Below are 21,521 nucleotides of genomic sequence, written 5' to 3'. Positions count from 1 at the left end.
AGGAAATCATACCCATTTTGGAGACAAAACTTTATCATTTCATTATTCGATCGAAAACGATATCACACGGATGATCTTAAAGAAGCCCCACTATTCTTTTTTTCATTGTTGATGCCTGATATCCAAAAATTTAATAGGCTCCGGCTCATTCAGGTTTGAACAGAATCAGCTCACTGAGGATAAATATCCCAACAATCAAATATGAAACCTCACATGAGGGAAAAAAAAAGACACTAAATCACATTAATCAATCCATATTAATTTGTATTTTGATTGATGATAATGATACTCTGGAAGTTCATCGAAAACATGACAAACAATTCTTAAGTCGAGACAAAAATTAGCGCAGGGTAATTCATCCGCATTCATTATTTTATGGTTAGCTTTTTCCTTTTCATTTCCCTCTTTGGGTACACATATCACTTTCCCCTCGATGTGCATTCCCCTAATAAAGTTCAGCAATTCTAGGTATTTCCTCATTGGTTGAACCAATAGAGGTATATCGGTAACAAGAAATTAAAGAGATTTTTTATAATAGTAAGCGTTTCTGGTCGATCAACTTGTGTAATATCATATAAATTACAATAACAAAATGAATATTCGGTCCTACGTGCATCAATTGATTAAATTGTGAAGGGAGGCCTGGCTATTAGCTAAGCTAGTTAAGGATGCATGGTGGTCGAGGAGGATATATAAGAAATTGACGAGTATAAGTCAAGCAAAGTAACTCGGAGGACCAAATTGAGAATAATGAAAAGATCGGGGACGTGGAAGGGGAAACCCACCGGAGCTCGAATATCGTCATTTGGTAATAATACGGTCTGGGGTACGACCAGAGAGAGAGGTGAAAAGGCTGACAATGTGACAACAAACAAACGGGCACAGATTCTCTCAAAGCTTTTTTTTTTATTATTATCTATTTGCAGGTCTGTATCAAAGAGTGAATAAATCCAGATTAATTCAATTTAAGTCAGATCGGTGTATTAATGAATAAAAAAAATTTAATGTGAATTTTTTTCATCCGCATTACTCGAATTTAAAAATTCATTTAAAAGAATAAGAATCGAATCGGTTGAATAAATCGGTATTGGTCTACCAAAGGCCGCGGCGTTATAGAGAGAAAAGGACAGGAGGAAAGGCTGTCAGTGATGAGAAGGTTAGAGAGAGAAGATTTTGTCAGAGATGAGCAGAGGAATCCATGTGACAACTCATCTTGAGTCTCGACCACCCCCGGAGCTAATAGCTTACTGTTTTAGCTTTAATTAATCCACCTTTTAACCATAAAGAAAGAGAAAGTTAATAACAATAATAATAATAATAAGTATAATTTGATCGGAAGAGGAAAAAAAACCTTTATCGTCTATGGACGATAGAAGTGATTTTAGAATCATCATCCAAAAGGTTTCAGCTGAAAATTCATCGCGATTACATAATCCTCACATATCATGTTAACATGATTAGTTCAGTTAAATTAAAGCAGCATGGAAAGTTCAAGTGCAGTACAACTCTTTTTTGTGTTTTTCGGATAATTATATGTACAATATTGTTAAGATGGTCTCTCGTCCTTATGATCACTAGACTATATCCAACCTGCGTTTTCTTATATGCATAGCGGCCATGTGCTCATGAACACATCGATGGTAAAGAAATATGGTCATTTATATGATCCATGGTCCATGTATGATTTAATCATTGATGATTTCTTTGCAAGAAAAATTGTCACTCTTCCTTAAAAAGAAAAGTTGTATTCTAATGTGGTCTAACTATGTTAGGAAATCGGAATTTCGGGAGAGCGCGCAGGATCGGGACCAAGTTCAAGAGAATGCGAGGGATCAAAGCCAGTCGTAATATTATGTTTCTGCACGTACGAAATACAGTTGCTAATAACTTCTATTATTCCATGTGAAAAATATGGTCTCATTTTTTTTATTCCTTGTTTTTTTTCCCAAATTTGGAAAGAGACCAATATATTAAAAAACGAAATATTGAAGAAGTTCCTGAGATACCATGGTAGTAAGGCGATGAACGTCTTCACTTGGTCACCACCTCCTTTGACTCGGGCTTTGAAGCAGCTCCTACAGGGCCAGGATCGGGAGGGAGCCTAAAGCCGCCCAACTACTCTATGCATTCAGATAATCCAATCCAACACTAACTATTGAATGATGTATATTTGTTTTCATAATTTCGGGAAAATCCAAATTAAGAAACGTCACCCCCTCCATAAGCCGTCCGGACTGGATCAAAAACCGTCGAGGAAAGAGGACGGACCAAAAATCCAGCCGATCTGTTCAATATCGAGAGTTGACTCCTAATTTAGGGATTATTTGTTCATTTATTTATTTACATCGCAGATTCAAGATGCAACTTTCGAATATAAGATATATATATATATATATATATATATATAAGAGAAAATACTACCAACTGGCTTGGCTTTGATTATAATCCACCCTTATTAAAGCTAGCTAGTCTCCAGTTCGTTGAAAATTAAGAGAAGATCAATAGACCCAACTGGCTCTGATTTGTTTGAATGTGTAATCTAAGTTTAATTACCTCACACTTAAGTTTATTTTATGAATTAAACACATTTGGAAATGATCCACTCATCAAGCTGTGTATAAAAGGCAACCATCTCTATAGTTATACTGTAAATTTATTAATTTAATTTGCAGATTATTTTGTCATATGTATACCCGTAGGATATCAATATGGAGACGACCACGCCGTTCGGCTTCATCTTAATTAGGAATTTCTTAATGTACATATACACACACACACAAGAGAAACACGTGTGTGTGTATATATATATATATATATATATATATATATTACTTTGTGAAGTGGAAGTGGCTGGGAAATTGAAGAGTAATGTACTATCTTTTTTTTTTGTTGGGGCCATGAGAGTAATGTATGTACTATCTAAAAAGGCTAACTAATTGAAACAATATATATGTATAGGACTCTTACCTATGTGGAGTATTTTATTTGTTATGACATATAAAGTTTGTTCTTGTCGTTTGAGTTGGCGAATATATATTATCATTCTTCCAACTTTAGAAAAATTAGAGGGGGGGCCAAAAAAAAAAGAACGACACACTAGCTGCTCAACGAAAGGAAGAAAAAAAAAAGGAAAAGAAAAGGACACGCAACCGCAAGCCAAAAGGAAGATTTGTTAAAAATACATCAATAACTGTTGATCCCGAGTTAGCCAGATCGTTTCCGCATTTGTGGTTGATATTCTTTTGTAATTTATAAGAGGGACGTCGATTTATTTGCATGCAGGCATTATTAACTAGAGAGGAATAAATTCAATGTGATTCCCGCGTTTCATAATCATCGACGAGGGAATTTCTTGGAACGTCCAACCGGTAGCATAAGGGCGCTATTAGTTGACAAAGTAGTAGATATAGGTCTATTGTCGAATTGCAATTTAATAAATTGATTAAGTATAACATGTCATCAGCGGGAAGATTATTAGATAGAGTTGCCAATAATGTGATGCTGCTGTCTCCTATCTATAGATCATAGGAGAGGTGGGTGAGTGGGAGTCATAGCGATCGGTTAGTTAGATAAATAATATAAATGTAGATGTAGATATAGATATATTATAGAGGAGCTAGCTAGGGTTTGCGTCGATCGGTTAATCAAGAAATTTTCTTATAAGTAGTTATTAATTAAGGTTTATGACCCGTTTTAATTATTGGGATTTATCTGGCAAAAGATTCCAGCAATTTTTGGCAGTATCAGGTCCAATTTTGCACGTAGAAACAAATGGATTAGATTTTATTGTTGCCGACTAATAAGCTGAAACAAAACTCTCACTAGGTCCTATGTAATCTACCTTCTAGAAATTCGATTAATACTTTAATTTATCGATTTTGATTAACATTTTACGTAAGCATTACATCAATATTATATGTGACGGATTAAGGGAGGACTGAGGGGAGCAGTCGTCCTCCCTAAATTTTTTATATTTAGTCTTTACATTGATTCTCGATAAAATAATTTATATCCGTTGTCTAAGTCGAAAAATTCTATATTCTTATTTGCCACAAAGAACTCCGCCCCCTTATCCAAATCATGCGTCTGTCGATGAATATCATTCTATACGCAATTAAACCCATTATTAGTTCGGTCCATTAATTGAAGGTGCATTACATATTTAAGATATGTACATATCTATATGTATGGAGAGACACATCTGTAGATGTAGAGAGAGTTCTATGCAAAAGTTTACGACAACTTGTTATTATATTGTTTAATTATGTATGTATAGTAGAACCCTAGATATATATATATATATATTTATTTATTTATTTATTTATATAGATAGGATTAGCTGGACATATACCTATGAATATATGTATATATATATATATATATATTTCATCCAGCTCAAAGCAATCCTTCTATGCATGCGTGGAATCTCTATGTTATTTATCTACACAGCTTTGTAATTGTCCACTAAGTGCTCCGATATCGATCTTTTTGTATATAATGCTGAGTTTACACAGCAAAGTCATCTGATATCTGTTTATATATAAGCCATGTTTGTTTACGTATAATATTGTGAGAGACAATTACTTTTACAATTCCGAAAAATTAAATATTAAAGATTATTTTATGTGCCCAACAAGTGTATTTTCAGTAATTTGAACTCGTATTCTTATTTTTAAAAGAATTGAAAATGCTTATTACTCAATCAATATTTTATTGCTATGTGATATTTTATGTATACAATATTGCTGACCAAAATCCGAATCTGCGCCCATAATTTGGCTACAAGAAGTGAATGCAAACATAAAATTATCCCCAGAAGATCTTAACTAGAAAGACCTGATGACTGATGACATGAGAAATTAATTAATATTCTGTTGATTGATAAGTATGTGACGAGAAAATTGTCTGCAATGTGATGTTTCTGTCCACAGTATCTAAGTGGCGGCAAACCTAACTCGAAAGAATTCTAATTAGCCCCAGAAGTCTCATTAAATCATCATACCTGCATTAGAAATTCTTTTATTGTAATTATTATTTATGAATGACAATGCATTGATCTCTGTGATCATATTCTTTGATTTGTCCATTCAATTAACATTCCCCAACTCTTCGGTCACTCCTTTTTCCACAATAGAAACCTTAAAAAGACATATGTTCCCAAAATCAAAAAGACTATAAATAAGATCGATTTGACAACCTCAGCTCACATGCAAATTATATATATATATATATATATGTATGTCTATATATATATATGTATGAAATTTGAGTAAATTAAAGATAAAAAAAAGATGAATGTATATTTATTTATATATAGGAAAAATTACAAATTTAATCTTTTACTTTTACTTTCTTTTCTATTTCCGTTCCTTTTCTATTTTCTTTTCTATTTTCTTCCAATAAGTAAAGTTCACAAACATTGCGTCTATTTATATTAATTTAAAATTAATATATTTTTAATAGTTTCTTGATTTACATGTATAAAATAGCAATTTCAATTGGTCAGTAAATTAAGTAATCCTTGTTTCTATATATATTTGTGACATTAGAAATGTCTTGATTTTATTTTCAATGAAAAACATGGTTACTTTACACCAAGTTATTATATGGGATTAATTCTCACCTAAACTTTGACTTTGTCATGACTACCTAATGAATTTCCAAGTCTTACACTGAAAATAATTTTCGTTTAAAATTAGCAAGAGCACTTATTTATTTATTTACTTATTTTAAGTTTCCATTTTCTAATAATTTTTTTATTTGCTTATAAAAATATATTTCAATTGGTCATTAATTTAAATAGCCTATTTTTATTTGTGATACTAAAAATATCCTAGCTCACGTTTAGTTCTCTAGTTGGATAATGATCCAACTTAACTTGATTTTGTGTAATGATTGCAAGTGTTGACAAATATATTAATGTGTGAAAATATATATATTTATGTAAGTATAGATGCGAAAGTTGATGAGAAATTTATTATTGAAAAATTGATATGTATATTTAGATGTGAAAGTAAATCGATGATTTATTATTAAAAAATTAATTATAAAAATAGTTAGGAAAAAAGTATGTGAGAGAATTTATATTAAATTAGAGAAAAATATTTTTAAAAAATGTTACGATTATATTATTTAATTGATGAAAAAATAAAATCGAGTTAAGTTAAGTAAGATTGTGATTGGAAAAACAAATGAAGCCTTAATTTTTTCCCGTGAAACACAAGATTACATCAGCCTATAGATAGAGACCAATGTCTCACTTGAACTTTGATTTGGTCGTAATTATAAGATGAATTGAATTCTTGTATGCAAGCAAAGTTCATTCTTATAAAATTAGTGGGATCATTTAAAGCCTATTATATTTTGATCATGGTTTTCAAATTAGTAACATTAATATAGCTTTCAAACCTGCAGCGAAGTGTGTGGATGACACAGCCTAGTTTATCTTTAACTGTAGATAAAGATAAATATATATGCTTTATAATATTTCTTAGTTATAGCTAGGATATTTGATAACTTGAGTAAATCGAACAAAAAGCCGAATAAACAAAATATTTCCAAATATTTAACAAGTAAATTTTATGAGACATGTATGATATAGACTAGGTAAATTGTTTTCTCAAACTTTGTAGTACTTCTCACTAACTAATTGAAAAGCTCGATCGTCCTCGGAATCCATTTCAATCGTTGTACCATATATGCACATACATATATATATGTATCTCTCTCTCTCCATGTTCAAATCATTTGGAAAACATATAAGTATCTTTGGTTGGAGTTGAAGTGATGATAAATTGATGATAAAGACGATCCCCTTTTTCTTGAAGTGAAAACTTGTCCCGTCCTTTGGGTGGGGTCAAAAGCATGCGCTTTTACCCTCAATCACAGGTTGTTGTCCCTCTAATCAGACCATTAACTAACATAAATAATCGATCGAGTGATTTAATTCACAACAATATATATGACAATTAATATAAAAAGTCACCACTGTTTCGAGAAATAGATGGGGGTCCATTGAATCTGACGCCGATATGTCCATTTTTTATAAAGATGTCAGACTTCACTAATTATCAGATAAGAAAAACGATTAACTGAAAAAAATTTGAATCCATAACTTGTAACCGAAAACGAAAATTTATTAAAGACGTACACAACAATAATAGACATATTCATTCATGATATATATATATATATATATATATATTATTCAAGAAACACACTTGAATATATAATAGGAATAGGAATACTGTTATGACTGGCTTTTACCCTCGCACTCGTATATATAATGCCAAAATACATATAACGTGGAATATAAAGTAAATAACATATAATGCCAAAAAGGCAGGCACATAATAAATTTCAAAAGTTAGGTTTTCAATTTCTCTCCTCTTTTTTTTTTCAAGATTATATGTGAAATGATGTTTGAAGCCGACAATGGTGTGAAAAGATTTCACAGAAAAAACCAAATCTAGACCAAAATTCTCCCTACTATTTACATGTTACGTATGCATTTTTTTTCTTTTGTCCTTGGAAATTCTCTTGGGTGTTTGATCATGACACAACATCCTTCCAAAACAAACCCAATTCATTGTATTTTGTCGAGCTAGATCGATCATGCAAGCCGTGAACCCTCACAATTATATCAATCCCGAATCCATCTCAACTGAAGAAAATCATTATCATTGTCGGATATCAAAATTCGCTTCAAACATAAATATGTCATATATTCCTCTTTGTCTCTCTCGGCTCCGATAAGTATGATCTGAAATCACGTGAAATTTTGTTCGAATGCGAGAATACTACAGAAACACCCATTAAGGTCAACGAGCGTAGTGAAACATGTCAGGCGTGCCGCACTTCCACCCGACGAAGATTAAAACAAATTCAAGAACATCCATCAAACGATATGTATCTCGCATTTCCCTCCAACATCCCTCCAACATTATAAATGTAATCGTTATATGTTTCGTTTGGTTGGATCACATCTGGATCTCACATGAAAGGACGGGATTGATTGTGACGATGATACGATCTTTAAAAGGTCTTACTATAGCAAAACCAATTATCTTTTCTTGTTGTGACAATATTTTAAGTCACCTCAAAAATTATATTAGAGAATACTTTTTAGTGGGTCACTTCAACAGCTTGTGGCAGAGCCGAACTGATATATTCCGTGAGTTTACAAGATGTCTACGTAAACCGTGAAATTAATCAGTTAAAACCTCGATACCCTCGTTATTTAAAAAAAAAAGCCTAATATATCTTTTTCTTATTTTCAGGAGGTAATTGGATGCATGAATAAAATTTATACATAATTACAAATGCCTTGATATTATTTTGGAAAGAAAATATTCAAGTCGTTTTATTGACAAAAGGAAAATGAATTGTTGATAATATGAAGGGGTAATTACACCGGTAGTCCAAAACGTTTCATAAATGTTTTAAGTTGGTCTAAAATGATTTTTTGGTAACTTGTTGGTATATTAAATTTCAAAACCGTTTCGATTTAGTACATTCCGTCATTTGTGTTTAACGCCGTTTCTACTCCAAACTTTTTAAAATTGTAAAACGACCCAAAGTTTTATAATTTTTCAAAATGTACCCCACATTTTCTCTCTCTTCCTTCTCGACTTTCTCTCTCTTCTGCAAGTTCTCTCTCTCTCTCTCTCTCTCTCCCCCCCCCCCCCCCCCCCCCCGCCCCCCGCCCCCCTTTTCTCCCTCCTCCGTCAGCCTCTCCACCAGCATCACCTACGACCGCTCCAGCATCAAGTGCTGGCTTGACGCTGGTAACAACACCTGCCCCGCAACCTCACCCTCCGATGACGCCCTCCACATCTGATTCGATGATTTTCTTTGTCGGGTGAAGTCGGATCTGTGGTGCATAGAGCCTACAACCCTAGCCGTTGGGAAAAGATGACAGATTTGTAGTGGGGGAGACCTAGAGACGCCGAGAAGACCGGCTTGACAAGGATGAGGAACTGAAGATCCAAGCTGGTGACTCCAAGAGCCAAGGCAGCAGCATCGACGACAACGACACCATATACCTTTTTTACTGTTCGGGTGAAGAAAAAGGGGGAGGAAGAAGAAAATGGAAGAAGAGCCATCGGGATCTGAGACAATCGGAACATAGAGGATGGCCACGGCTTCCCGATCTCGAAGGTGATGCTGGTGGAGAGGCTGACGGGAGAGGGAGAAAGGGAGAGAGAGAATGTGGGGTACATTTTGAAAAATTTTAAAACTTTGGATCGTTTTGTAATTTTAAAAAGTTTGGAGTAGAAAAGGCGTCAAATATGACGGAATGTACTATATCGAAACGGTTTTCAAATTTAATATACCAACAAGTTATCAAAAAATATTTTGGATCAACTTGAAATATTCATGAAACGTTTTGGATATCAGTGCAATTAATCCTAATATGAATACTAGAAATGAACCGTGTGGGATGAGGACATGATAAAGGGAACTTGTCGTTACGCATTTGGAAGGGGCAGAGCTCGTATAAAGTATATGTACAGACAAATGACATGTCAAAGACATCCGTACACGTGGCACGCGAACGATGCGACTCCGTGGGACCCGCACCAGTCAACCCGCTCGTGCAGCCACACAATTGAAAACCAGCGGCGCTTTAACTCCCCCCAAAACCACCTCTTTCTCACGTACGGACTCTTCCGGTTTTTTTTTTAATTATTTAATTATTTTATATTTTTCTCCGCCACGTCGAAACCAAAATCCATTCTCAACATTCACTTCTACATCAATAATTCTGATTTCATTAATCATTGGATGAACGCTTTGTTTTGGAGATTATATGATCCGATGAATTTCGTTGTACAATTCCTCTGCTTTTCACGACGCCTGAAAAAATGCCTTTTCTTTTTGCTGGACAACCTGAAAATATACTTAGAATAAGTTTAAGGTGATAGGAACGTCCTTGTATCACAACCTCTTAATATACTTCTACAGTCTATGTTCATCTTTTTACGAGAAAGTTATCGGTTTTAGTCCTTAAAAGTTCCGCAATAGCAATGCATATCGAATTAAAAAACTAAGGTTTACAATTAGTTATTGTCATTTATTATAGGGCAAATTACGCCATATATCTTATTATATCGCTTTTTGTTCAAATCTATCATATGATTTAAAAAGTGTCAAAAATATTCTATGGTTTACATTTTTTTTTTCAAATCTATCATGTCATTATATTTTCTATTAATGAAACGTAAATAAACTCTAAATCTATCCCATGGTTTTAATTTTTTTCTCAAATCTATCATATAGTTTCAATCTTTTTCTCAAATATATCCCGTAATTTTAATTTTTTCTCAAATCTATATCGGGTAAAAGGGTTACAATGGCAAAACCGTTAAATGTTGACGGAAGATATAACGGCGGGATAGATTTATAAAAAAAATGTAAACCATGGAATAAGTTTGACACTTTTAAAAGTATATGATATATTTAAACAAAAAAAGTGAAATAAGGGGATATAATAAAAAGGGTATTTATTATGCTTATACCGATTCATTTTGGTACCAATTTTGTATACCCCGTAAGTCAATGGAATAGGTATCTCATATTGTATAACTCATTCAGACAGTCTAACAAGAAGTGTTTTTATATTTAATTACACTAGGCCGAAGTCTTGTGCGGTGTCGCCGGTCTATAAGTTTTTTAAATTATTTATTATTTGAATTATATCAATTTATGTAATAATGTGGGTAGTATATAGACAAAAAATAAATGATACAAATAAATATCTATGAATAAAATTTGCTAAATTTACCTTCAACTTATTCATAATTTGATGGTTGTTAATTAATTAAATTATTTAGAGTCCTTTTATGATTATATTTAAAATTGATCTTACTTCATTCTTCACCAATCCTTAATGTCGATCCCATGAAAATGTAACAACTTCGATTTTGTATCACGTTTAGTAAGATGTCAATTTCGCTTTTAAATTTAATGGGATTTGCCAACGTGACACTTAACAGTTTCATGTGGTTCACTGAAGTTAACCTAAGTGGGCTCCAAAAGAATATTTTCAATAGGTTATTGGGGACCCTACAAAAACGATGGTGGCCTTTGGCGCACCACCGCTCAGGAAAAAAAAATCATGAAAGGAAAAGGAAAAGGGGGTAAGAGTTTCTTATTTATTATATAAATTTCAAAATTAATATTCGACGTCTATTTTCCTTAAATAAGATATCAAGTTTTAGTCATATGAATAGAGAAAGTCTACGATTAACAGAGTTTTACCACTAAAGAGAAGGTAGATCAAAGCATGAACGTGAAATAGTAGAGCTCCATTGCCTTCTTTCGGATACCAGAGGTACACAAAAAAGTTCCAAAATTAATCCCTCTAATTAAGTTTAAAAAAAGACCCAAGAGTTTCAATTTGCAATATAGATCTAAAATTTGAAAAAGAAAATATTATATATAAGCTTATATCTAAAATTTTCAGTACGATTTTTTAAAAGAAAAATTCTAGTGAAAAAAATTGGGAAAAAAATACACCGGTCTAACCACAACGAAGCGGTCATTTAGTCGAAGGTTTAATCGGGTTATCTGCTATATTTTTCAAGTCGAATTTACAATTACTAGGGAAAAGAGGGAATTTTCTTTAAAACTCGAAATTAAATGTTAATCGAAATAGTTGATCTAATCATAATGATCATTTAAGTTGAGTGGTTAATCAGGTTATCGGATATCTTGTCAAGCGAGTCAAAAAACCAAAAGGAAAAAAGTTAGAAACAAATTAAAAAGTATTTTTTTTTTCTAGAAAAAAGGAAGTAGCGAGTGGGAAAAAGCTCCCCACTCGCCACTACTAGTTCAGTGTAACAATTTCTTTATACAATAATATAATATAATATATGATATAATATAATGTAATATAAAATATATGATATAATATAATATATTCAAAAGATATAAACCTAACTATTTTTATGGATTTTCTTTTTTCTCTTAAGGGATTGGATGATTTTTGGATGTTGACCATCAGATATAAATGGAAGTACTGCGGAATAATTTATTTATTTATTATTTTTTCCTTGGAGGCAATAATGATGAAGTACACAGAAGGGGCAAGCCGTCTACTCTCAGTGTTGAGGATACCAGGCCCAAGAGACATCCCATGCATGTGGTGAGGCCCACCAATTTCCCACAGAAATTATCAGAGAGAAGATCAGAAATGTGGGCCCCAATCCAATCCATGGACCCCATCCACAAATGATATGATATTCACATGTTTGTATTTGTACTTTGCATCCATCCAAGCTACTAAGCTAGAGGACTGGGTCACTGGGACAATCTATCTTCGTAATGTAGCATTCGACGGTTCCGACTCCCAATTTTAGAATCGAAAGCCAAGTGCACCACGAGGTAATAGCACCCGAACTTGAGAAACAGATTGAAGTGGGGGTTGTTAAAAGGTGCCGACGGCTGCAATTATGACGGGACTTTGGACCGTTGAGCTTGTGTTAATCATGGGCTCAGGGCCCATCTCAGCTGGTTTTGGAAAATTCCAACATTCACGTGAATGATGATTCGCAGGGTGAAATGTCTCTTGATCAGGGTTAAAAAGATTGACCCGACCGGCTAATTAATCTCGATTATGGTTTCTAATTATGGTTCATTTGAATCTTAACAAACCTCCAAAGAACATCACATATGCCTAGAGAGAGAAAGATTATATATGAGAGGATGAGATATATAGAGAGAGAAGATGGCCTCGTGACTAATTGTCTGAAGTTGACAATGCAAATTTTATTATATTCTTCTTTTTTTCCTTCTAATTTCTCTATATTAATTAGTCTTATTGGTAATGATTCACAAAGAGGAAAGCTAAGGGGGTAATGTCGTCTTGGAAAAATGTGTTATTGAAGAGTTGGTTGTGTAATCAAAATGATTGGTACCTTTTCTTAGAGTTGGACCATTTCCAATCCCAACCTAAAATAATTTGGCCAAACTACCACCAAAGTATAACCATATTTCCGTGGCTCGAACGCATTGCTAGATATGACTTCATGTCGCATATGAATGCTCGTAAAAATAAGTGCAATGGACCAGCTGTCATAAGTATCTTATGCCGAATTAGATAACATGTTAAGGAATATGATGCTGAAACAGAATCCGTACCGGAGATCAAGGACCGACACCCCTCAATGCGTCTCGTAATTACATTAGAGCACAATGTCGGACGTGTTATTGCGTGTTTCTTCTCGGTTATAGATTCTAATGTCCCAAAGCCATAACCTGTCACTGTCATCCATTGCCTAAAATGAAATGGAGAAGGTTTGCGACCCATTGCGTCGTTGGATCCAGTCAAGGGAGGGCCCAAAGTACCGAATCGAACTCACCAAGGCCCAATGGGCTTTTTGAGGTGGCCTTTCTAACATGGGCCCTATGTGTCCACATACAAATGTTGACATTGAACCGTCACCCGCCCATCAAGGGCCGTCTTCTTGGACATAAAAGGGATGAAAGCTAGTCAGAAAAGCGAGGTCGAATCGAACGGTTTACTAGTGGCAATAAAACTTCTCGTCGTGCAACAATGCCACTAGTCGGAAATGAAGCATCGCGAGACAGTCTTCGACGTAATCTATTGTGGCCGGGATGTTCGAAGACTGAATTATATACGATTGTTTTATTCATAGAAACTCTGAGGTGGCTTTCAGTCCTTGTAGGAACCAAATTGGTTTTTTCATCTTTTGTGGACCTTCGTGAATTGAATCTAGAGCGTTCATCATAATTCGTAGAACCTTTTTTTTTTTTTCCCCTCTTGATAATTTTTGTAGACCTTTTTTATAAATATAATTTATAGACTAGAATCATAAATGGAGTCTCTATTTTTATATAATCTTAAACGTTATTTTTAAAAAACTTATACAATTTATATGATATGTTAATATAGAATAATATTTTTTTTTACTTAAATAATAATTAGCTAACAAAAGAAGCAATTCGGATTCCTAAGCTTGTCTATTGATTGATGATGAATGCCTAACAGTTCAATTAGGCATCCTTGGATTATGGTGGTAGTTGTGCAGGTTTCATCCCTTTAATTAATAAATTTTCTCACCTATCTAGAAAAGGTTATAAATTAAATTCCACCACGCTTATATATATACACGCGTGGCAAATTGCAATTGAACATACCAACTCTTACCTAAGAAAGCTTAAGCGCATCTATTGCATGGAATATTCGAACACTTCTTATGGTAAAATTTCCTCATAGCTTGCAATTATTTATTCATTAAATGGCAAATTATTTAAGCTGATTTTAATTGGGCTAACCTTCATTTTTCTTGGGGACCCAACGTAGGCGGGATGGTATATAAATACAATCATTTTCAGATCTCTATCATTAGAATCTCAAAAATCAAATCCCACTTGCTAAAATTTTGTACATCTCCGTTCCCCGAAAGAAAAAATTTCGTAGATCTCCAGTATTGAAATGTTACGATCGAATTGGGACCATTGAGATAGTAAATAAGGAGAAAGTTGCATTGTTCAGTTTAAGTTGTCGCACTTATTATTTGCTAATAGGATGAGATTAAGTTAGGTTTTATAAATAGTTTTGCGGTTTGCGTGCCGCATTTTGCATTCAGATGTATAGTCCTAGATAGGCTTGCGTGCCTTGGAAATTTTGTTGTTTCTTTGTAGTTTTGATTATGAATGAGTGTTTATAAATCTTTAATTATATAAGTAAAATACTGAGACTTATAAAAAAAAAAAAGATTTTTCCGATCAAATACAGCTATGAGCATGTGACTGTACTATACTTCTAGATCCGCGCGGCTAGTCCAATGTCCCGATATAAAACAAATTCCCCTAATTTTAATCCAATTTGGAAAAAAGAAAATCCAATTTTCTGAAATTCCACCTATTTTTTTTTATTAAATAAACTTATGTTCCCATTACATTAATTTTTCCGAAAAGTACACCGCAATGAGCTTCCGTGCTCCACTTCCACACCATGGGGTCCTCTTCTGCCTCCTCGTCCTCCCGATCACGGCGCCGCTCGCCGGAGCGCAGAAGCCGTCGGCGGCACCTGCGGACAACACAGACTTCGGCTTCAGCCCCTCGGCGGCGATGCTGGGCCTTCTGATCGCCGTGGTGTCCTTCTTCATCGCGGTCTACTCCGTGTACATCCTCCACTGCTCCCGCATCGTTGCCGCCGGCGCCGGGGCGGGGTCCTTCCGGCCGAGGCGGGCGACACCGCGGGGCCTCGACGCGGCCGTCATCGATACGTTCCCGACCCTGGTGTACTCCGATGTGAAGGGGCTGAGGCTGGGGAAGGGCGCCCTGGAGTGCGTTGTGTGCCTGAGCGAGTTCGAGGATCATGAGACGTTGCTTTTGATACCCAAATGCCACCATGCGTTCCACCCCGACTGCATTGAAGAGTGGCTCAGGCACCATACGACGTGCCCAGTCTGCCGGGCCGAGCTTGCTCCACAGCCCGGCGAGCTGACTGACCCTGTCATCCCTCCGGTTGCTACTGCTGCTGGTGATGAATCAATCATCCAGGTCGGTCGACGGACTAAACGAAATCATGCGAAAGCATATGAATGAAAAAAAAAATAACGTGGAATATATGTATGTTTTTACAGGTCGTTGTGCAAGAGAATGCCAACACGGACGTGGAACAAGGCCGGGAAATCGAGCGGCAGGAACCAGCGGACGCGAACAAGACACCGAACCAAAGTGGTGGACGTGAACTTGGATCTTTCAGGACCCGCAGGTTTCCCCGGTCCCATTCGACCGGACACTCCCTGGTCCAGCCTGTCCAGGACACTGAGCGGTTCACCCTCAGGTTGCCTGTCGAGGTGAGGAAGCAAGTGATGGACCGCGCCGCGAACATGGCAGGGAGTTCTAGGAGAGGGAACCGTAGCAGTACTGGCGAAGGGAGCAGCAGGTACCTCAGACGGCTGGACCAGGCATTCAAATCGGACCGATGGGTTTTCACTCGGATGCCATCGTTCCGTACACGGTCCTCACCACTTGCGTTGCCTAGGGTGCCCAGCAACAGTGATGAAGGGGGTTCGATACGCCACTTGAGCAGAACCAAAGAATCATCGACCGAGCCGCCACGGCCTCCTGTTTGATTATTGGTACACGAAATGATTGTCGGCAAATTCGGGCATTCTTCTTGAGGAAATACTAATGTTAGCATCAAATTAGCATTACAATACTTTTGTGATCGAAAATACGATACAAAGTTTATTCCTCAGATTCATCAATAGCCTCTCTTTGATTGTTTTCCATTTCGAAGTAAATAATGCATCATTCAGCTTACATTACTGGACAAAGAGATCTAAATCAAATGAATGGTCATAACATGATGAGAAAGAACCAAAAGAATTCTTAAAATTATCGACAATTACAATACATTATTACCGTGAGTAACACCGACACACTCATTTCCCCTAATGAGATAGGGCCTCGAAAGAATTTCTCAAAACAAGGCAAGATCCGGATAGCAACAATTTGTTGATAATTGCTGTTGAACTATTCTGGCCTTAATGCCCACATGGGTAGTTTCTGATCATAGCCGGAAGAAGGAAACATAAAAACCTGATAAGATCAGAAAATAAATGGATTACTAATACCAGAACGACTGATAAGGATCTCCAACTGATCGATTCACCTGAATATTCTCATTGCAGGCATGAAGCATTCGCACCCATAGTACGGTTCCTGCAATTACTAGTGATTGTTCGACGAATAGTAATCTACATACGGGAAAGGAAGAAGAAGATGTCTTGCAGAGGCGGCAGCAGCGGAAGCAATAGACAGGGAAGATGAATGAGGACATGGAACAGGGCCAGCACTTCAAGCAGGAAGAAGCGGATACCAGCAAGACACTAAACCAGAGCCATGGATATGAACCAGGAACATTTGGGACCCGCAGGTTCCCCCAACTCCTTTTGACCAGACAATCCAGGGTCTAGCCTGGCCAGGACACCGAGAGCGGAAATTTGCTGGTTGAGGTGAGGAAGCAGGTGGTGGACCGTGCCACGAACATGGCAGGGAGCTCTAGGAGAAGGAACTGCACCAGTGGCGAAGAGAGCAGCAGGTACCTCAGACCCCTGCATTCAGATCAGACTGATGGGTTCACGCATGTCCTTGCCACTAGCGTCTCCTAGAATCCCGGCAACAGAGACGAAGGTTGTTCAACGTGCCACTGGAGCAGAGTAAAAGAAGGAAAAATACAAAGCTGATAATATCAGAACATGATTGGATTACTAATAGCAGAAAAACAGAAAAGGATGCAAAAAATGGGTCGATAAATTCAACCGAATCTTCTCATTGCAGGCACGAAGCGTTTGCACCGGTACCACATACTAGTGACCGTTCGACGAGTGGTAATTGAACATTCAGGATGGGCGGGAAATATTTGGTACGTTCTAGCAGTTGTCAATATTGACTAATGGAGACTTGCCAAAGAAAAGGAATGGCCTTTCTCATCCTTATAAGAACGATGTATCATTGATAAAGTTTAGTTAAATATGAATTTCAGATTCTCGAATTTTAGCCAAATGGGGTCTCCTTCTTCGATCTCAAATATTTGGGCTATCGTCAAGCTTGTTGCCATGTGGCTCCTCTTGATTGTGTCCCTGCCTTATGTCGGGGCTCAGGTTCCCAGCCAGGCACCTTCAGTGTTCTCGAAGGCCATGCAGCAGGACATGCGCTCACTAGCCATATTGTCCGGGGTGTGTTTATCGCTGTGGATCATCTCCATATTTGTGTCCAACTGCTTCCCTTGCGTTGAGAACAGATCGAGGAGGCCCATAGTGGCTGTGGGCATGAGGCGCACCGGCCTGGATCCTGCCGTGATCGAGACCTTGCCAACAATGGTCTACTCGGATGTGAAGAGGCTGAGGCTGGGGCAGGGAGTGCTAGAGTGTGCTGTGTGCTTGAGCGAGTTCGAGGACCATGAAACGTTGCGTCTGATGCTCAACTGCGACCATGGGTTTCACCTTGACTGCATCGACATATGGCTTACTCAGCACAGAACTTGCCCTGTCTGCCGCACCACTGTCCTGCCCAGGCCCTACGTTTCAACTGATCAGCCTGTCCTTACAGCCGGCGCCGAGTCCAACTCACCCAACATCGAGGTCCGTGAAAACTATTACGGGACTCTTGTTATTATATATACACCTGAAGATGTATTGTTCCGTCATGTGACAGTTGGCTCTACCTTGCAACAGGTAGCGGTAGAAGAGAACCGAAACGGAACGGTGCAGCGAGGACAGCAAGAAGAGGAGCCGAGGCATCATGGGAATATGGCACCGAATCACAGCTCCACTTATGAACCGATGCCCATCAGGAGGGGTCGGATTATACGATCTCACTCCGCCGGGGACTTCCTAGTTCTCCAGGATGAAGACCCTGAGCGCTTCACCTTGAGGTTGCCATCCGAAGTGAGGAAACAGGTGATGGACCAAGCTGCCAGCAAAGCAAGCACTTCGAGAGGACGAGGGAACAAATCCGCTAATGGCATAGGGAATGGGAGTAGCACGGGGACATGTTCCGGGCGGCAGCCTCAAGTGCTGGACCGGGCCATCAAGTCAGATAGGTGGGCATTCAACCGAGTGTCGCAGTATCTTTCACGAGCATCACCACCGCAATCATCACCAAGACTTGGCATCCATCAGCAGCTACCAGTTTAGTAGACCACCCGAGCAGAACTAGAATGCTGCTTGGAGAGCCGACCGTGACCTCGTGATTTAAAATCGATATTAGGCTGGATACATGAGTTGATCTTTATCTCTTCAATAATATCCATATCCAGAAAATAGATATGACATTCCATATATACAAAGAAGGGAAATTTTCCCAAAATGCCAACAAATTAAACCTAATTATCTGTCCTATGAATTTAAACAATAAACTTGATTGCTACGTCTAATCTGATGGATGAAAAGCCTATTAAAACTGACTTGTACATGGGACTCTCTGGTGACAAGATTATGCAGTAGAGAATAAACCGATGATGTCTTATCAGTCGATTAATCATCGACGATAGTGGATGTTGGACTTCATTTCCATTATGGAGCTGCCCGAAAATATTTTATCAGGTCTCTTTTATCTTTCCAAAATCTGAATCACAAGTTAAGCTAAATTGAGAATCAGACGGACATCAGAGTAGAGACAAGAACCGAAAAAAAAAAAAAAAAAACCGAAGGATGTGTTAGGATTTGTACCCATCAGAGAGCTTTTCAGTTACTGTCTTTCGGGAAGATCACAATGCAAACTGAGAGGAAGAAGAAGATGACTTGCGGCGGTGGCGGCGGCAGAGGAATTACCAGACGGAGATGACGATTCGGAACATGGAACAAGGCCAATACGTCGAGCAGGAACAAGCGGATTTGAACAAGACACCAGAGCAGAGCCTTATAGAAAAACCAGGATTCTTAAGGCCTGGGCCAAACAAAAAGAAGGAAAATTACAAAGCTGATGATCTCAGGACATGAATGGATTACTAATAACAGAAGGACCGAATGGGATCTGCAATAAATGGATTGATGGATTCGGCCAAATTTTTTCATCGCAGGCACGAAGTATTTGCACCCGTTCCGCAATTCCCGCAATTACTAGTGACTCTTCAACGAGTGGTAATCTGGTAATCAACATATGGGATATTGAAAATTTGAAATGTCTTCGGAAGGTCAATATTTTAGTTGACAAATTTTGAAATTGTGCGCGGGAAATAATTGGCATGTACAGCTACTAGCATTGTCAATAGGTTCAATTGACCCGTCGAGACTAGGCAATCATCAAGAGCATCAGGTTCAATAGGTCATCATTCAAGCAGAATGAGAATGCCGCTTGGAGTACCATATCAACCGTCATCTCGTGATGTAAACTCACGCTATTAGGTTGTGTACAGCCTAACTAATTCAAACATGCATGCCAAATTCAACGGGAAAATGACACTTGACATTGAGTTCTAACCATTTCAGTTTGGAAAAACAAGTCTTAAAATGTTCGAAAAAGTGACACTTTTAATCCTTTCCGTTCCTCCGTTAACGGAATTCCAGCAAGACAAATGGCCCTCCACATGGCGCTTCATGAATGGTCACGGATGTCGGGGTAGAATCGGATCGGGTTCGGGGTCGGATGTCTCCTTCTTCACCCGACTCCCCCCCCATGCGACTCGAAACCCTAGCGCCGCCCCTGCAATCGCCGATCACGGGCACTGTAGCACCTCGAGCAGCCCCGCCCGAGCCCGATCAATTCCGTCAGGTTCCCGGTCGAATCTGGAAAATCTGAAAGCTCGTAAAACCCCAAGATAATTCTGGATTCGGAAATGAAAGAAGAGACTCCTGGAGTTTGGCTTCAAGACAAGCATTGATCGCTTTTGATCCAATCTCGAAATCATCGAAACACACGGAGCACTGTGAGTTCTCCTCAATGGTTATAGTGGGCATCGCTTCAACGAAGATGAACAGTAGTTTGGGGAGCTTGATGTGCAGAACTGAGCCATAGAAGACGATGAACAGTGGTTTTTTTTAAAAAAAAATTTCCCTTTTTTATTATCGTTTGGGTCCATTTCCTGCAAGAGTTTTCGGAGCTTTCGGCGGCGACCATAACACCAAGCTTCTTGATCATCTCTTCCAGTCCAACGAAGGAATGTTAATGTAAGTGGCAACAAGAAATGATCCCTTAGCTGAACGTAATTCCAAGATATGAATCACATCTACATGATTGGAGAATAAATTGATTCATCCATTCAATGGGCAACCCAATCGCCAATTCAATGTCACAAACCCGGATCAAAGAAATGAAGCAAACCCAAATCCCGATTTGGAACGAAACATTGAGAAGAAAGCAAACAACACTTTCAATCGATTTCAGGAAAGGGGAGAGTTTCAATCGAAGAGCTCGATTTCAAATTTTAGGGTTCTTGGTAGGGGAGAGTTTCAATTGAAGAGAAGAAGATTACATGAAAGGATGGAAGTCGGGTCGGGTTGAAACAGTATTAATGGGAGCAAGTCGGGTTGGATTAGAGCAAGGCGGGTTGAAATCGCGGATTTCAAATCGGTCCAATAGAAACGTGCCACGTCACTACAGTAACGGCCAACTTGACGGCGTTAAGTCCACGTAGACGGACGGTAACGGTCAGTTAAATTTAGGACCAAAAGTGACACTTTTCCAAACTTTTTAGGACTTGTTTTTTCAAACTAAAACATTTAGAACTCGATGTCAAAAATTGACAAATAAATAGGACCAACAGTGTCATTTTTCCCAAATTCAACTGTGCTGGACGATAAGATTCCAAGTTCCTAACTAATTCAATCCCTCAAGTTTGAGTAATTTCCATTTCTTCCCCGAAACTTCATAGGCCACCTGGCAGATGAGGATAGGATCACTGGCCCTTCTATGGAAATTTGCCCCATAAATAGTTTCTCAAAGATCTCATGAAATCGATATATAGCATGCAATGACATACTCAAAAAAATCATAATTATCTATCCTCTAAATTACTCCAATGAACTGATTGATACTAA

The 21,521-nt window shown here is 37.6% G+C and overlaps 2 protein-coding genes across 5 annotated transcripts; both read left to right on the top strand.

Annotated features, from left to right (window-relative positions):
• Positions 1-14,889: 14,889 nt before the first annotated feature.
• LOC116192640 (E3 ubiquitin-protein ligase ATL6-like) lies at positions 14,890-16,808 on the top strand. 2 transcript variants are annotated; one of them, XM_031521233.1, is made up of 3 exons: positions 14,890-15,534; positions 15,618-16,118; positions 16,674-16,808. In XM_031521233.1, exons 1-2 carry the CDS (start codon positions 14,956-14,958, stop codon positions 16,110-16,112), a joined length of 1,074 nt encoding a protein of 357 aa, XP_031377093.1. In that variant the 5' UTR covers positions 14,890-14,955; the 3' UTR covers positions 16,113-16,118; positions 16,674-16,808. The 2 variants fall into 2 exon arrangements, with proteins under 2 accessions (XP_031377093.1, XP_031377092.1); XM_031521232.1 differs by lacking the exon at positions 16,674-16,808 and having other exon boundaries at positions 14,894-15,534; positions 15,618-16,269.
• Positions 16,809-17,265: 457 nt separating this feature from the next.
• Positions 17,266-18,789, top strand: LOC116192641 (E3 ubiquitin-protein ligase ATL6-like). Of its 3 annotated transcripts, none has more exons than XM_031521237.1 (3): positions 17,266-17,407; positions 17,646-18,125; positions 18,219-18,789. In XM_031521237.1, exons 1-3 carry the CDS (start codon positions 17,390-17,392, stop codon positions 18,678-18,680), a joined length of 960 nt encoding a protein of 319 aa, XP_031377097.1. In that variant the 5' UTR covers positions 17,266-17,389; the 3' UTR covers positions 18,681-18,789. The 3 variants fall into 3 exon arrangements, with proteins under 3 accessions (XP_031377097.1, XP_031377096.1, XP_031377095.1); XM_031521236.1 differs by having other exon boundaries at positions 17,270-17,407; positions 17,528-18,125; XM_031521235.1 differs by lacking the exon at positions 17,266-17,407 and having other exon boundaries at positions 17,482-18,125.
• Positions 18,790-21,521: the final 2,732 nt, after the last annotated feature.

The sequence above is a fragment of the Punica granatum genome, chromosome 1, assembly GCF_007655135.1.
Source record: "Punica granatum isolate Tunisia-2019 chromosome 1, ASM765513v2, whole genome shotgun sequence".
Lineage (NCBI taxonomy): Eukaryota > Viridiplantae > Streptophyta > Magnoliopsida > Myrtales > Lythraceae > Punica > Punica granatum.
The sequence above is the reverse complement of the archived record's forward strand: the minus strand, read 5'-3'. Positions and strand labels throughout refer to the sequence as shown.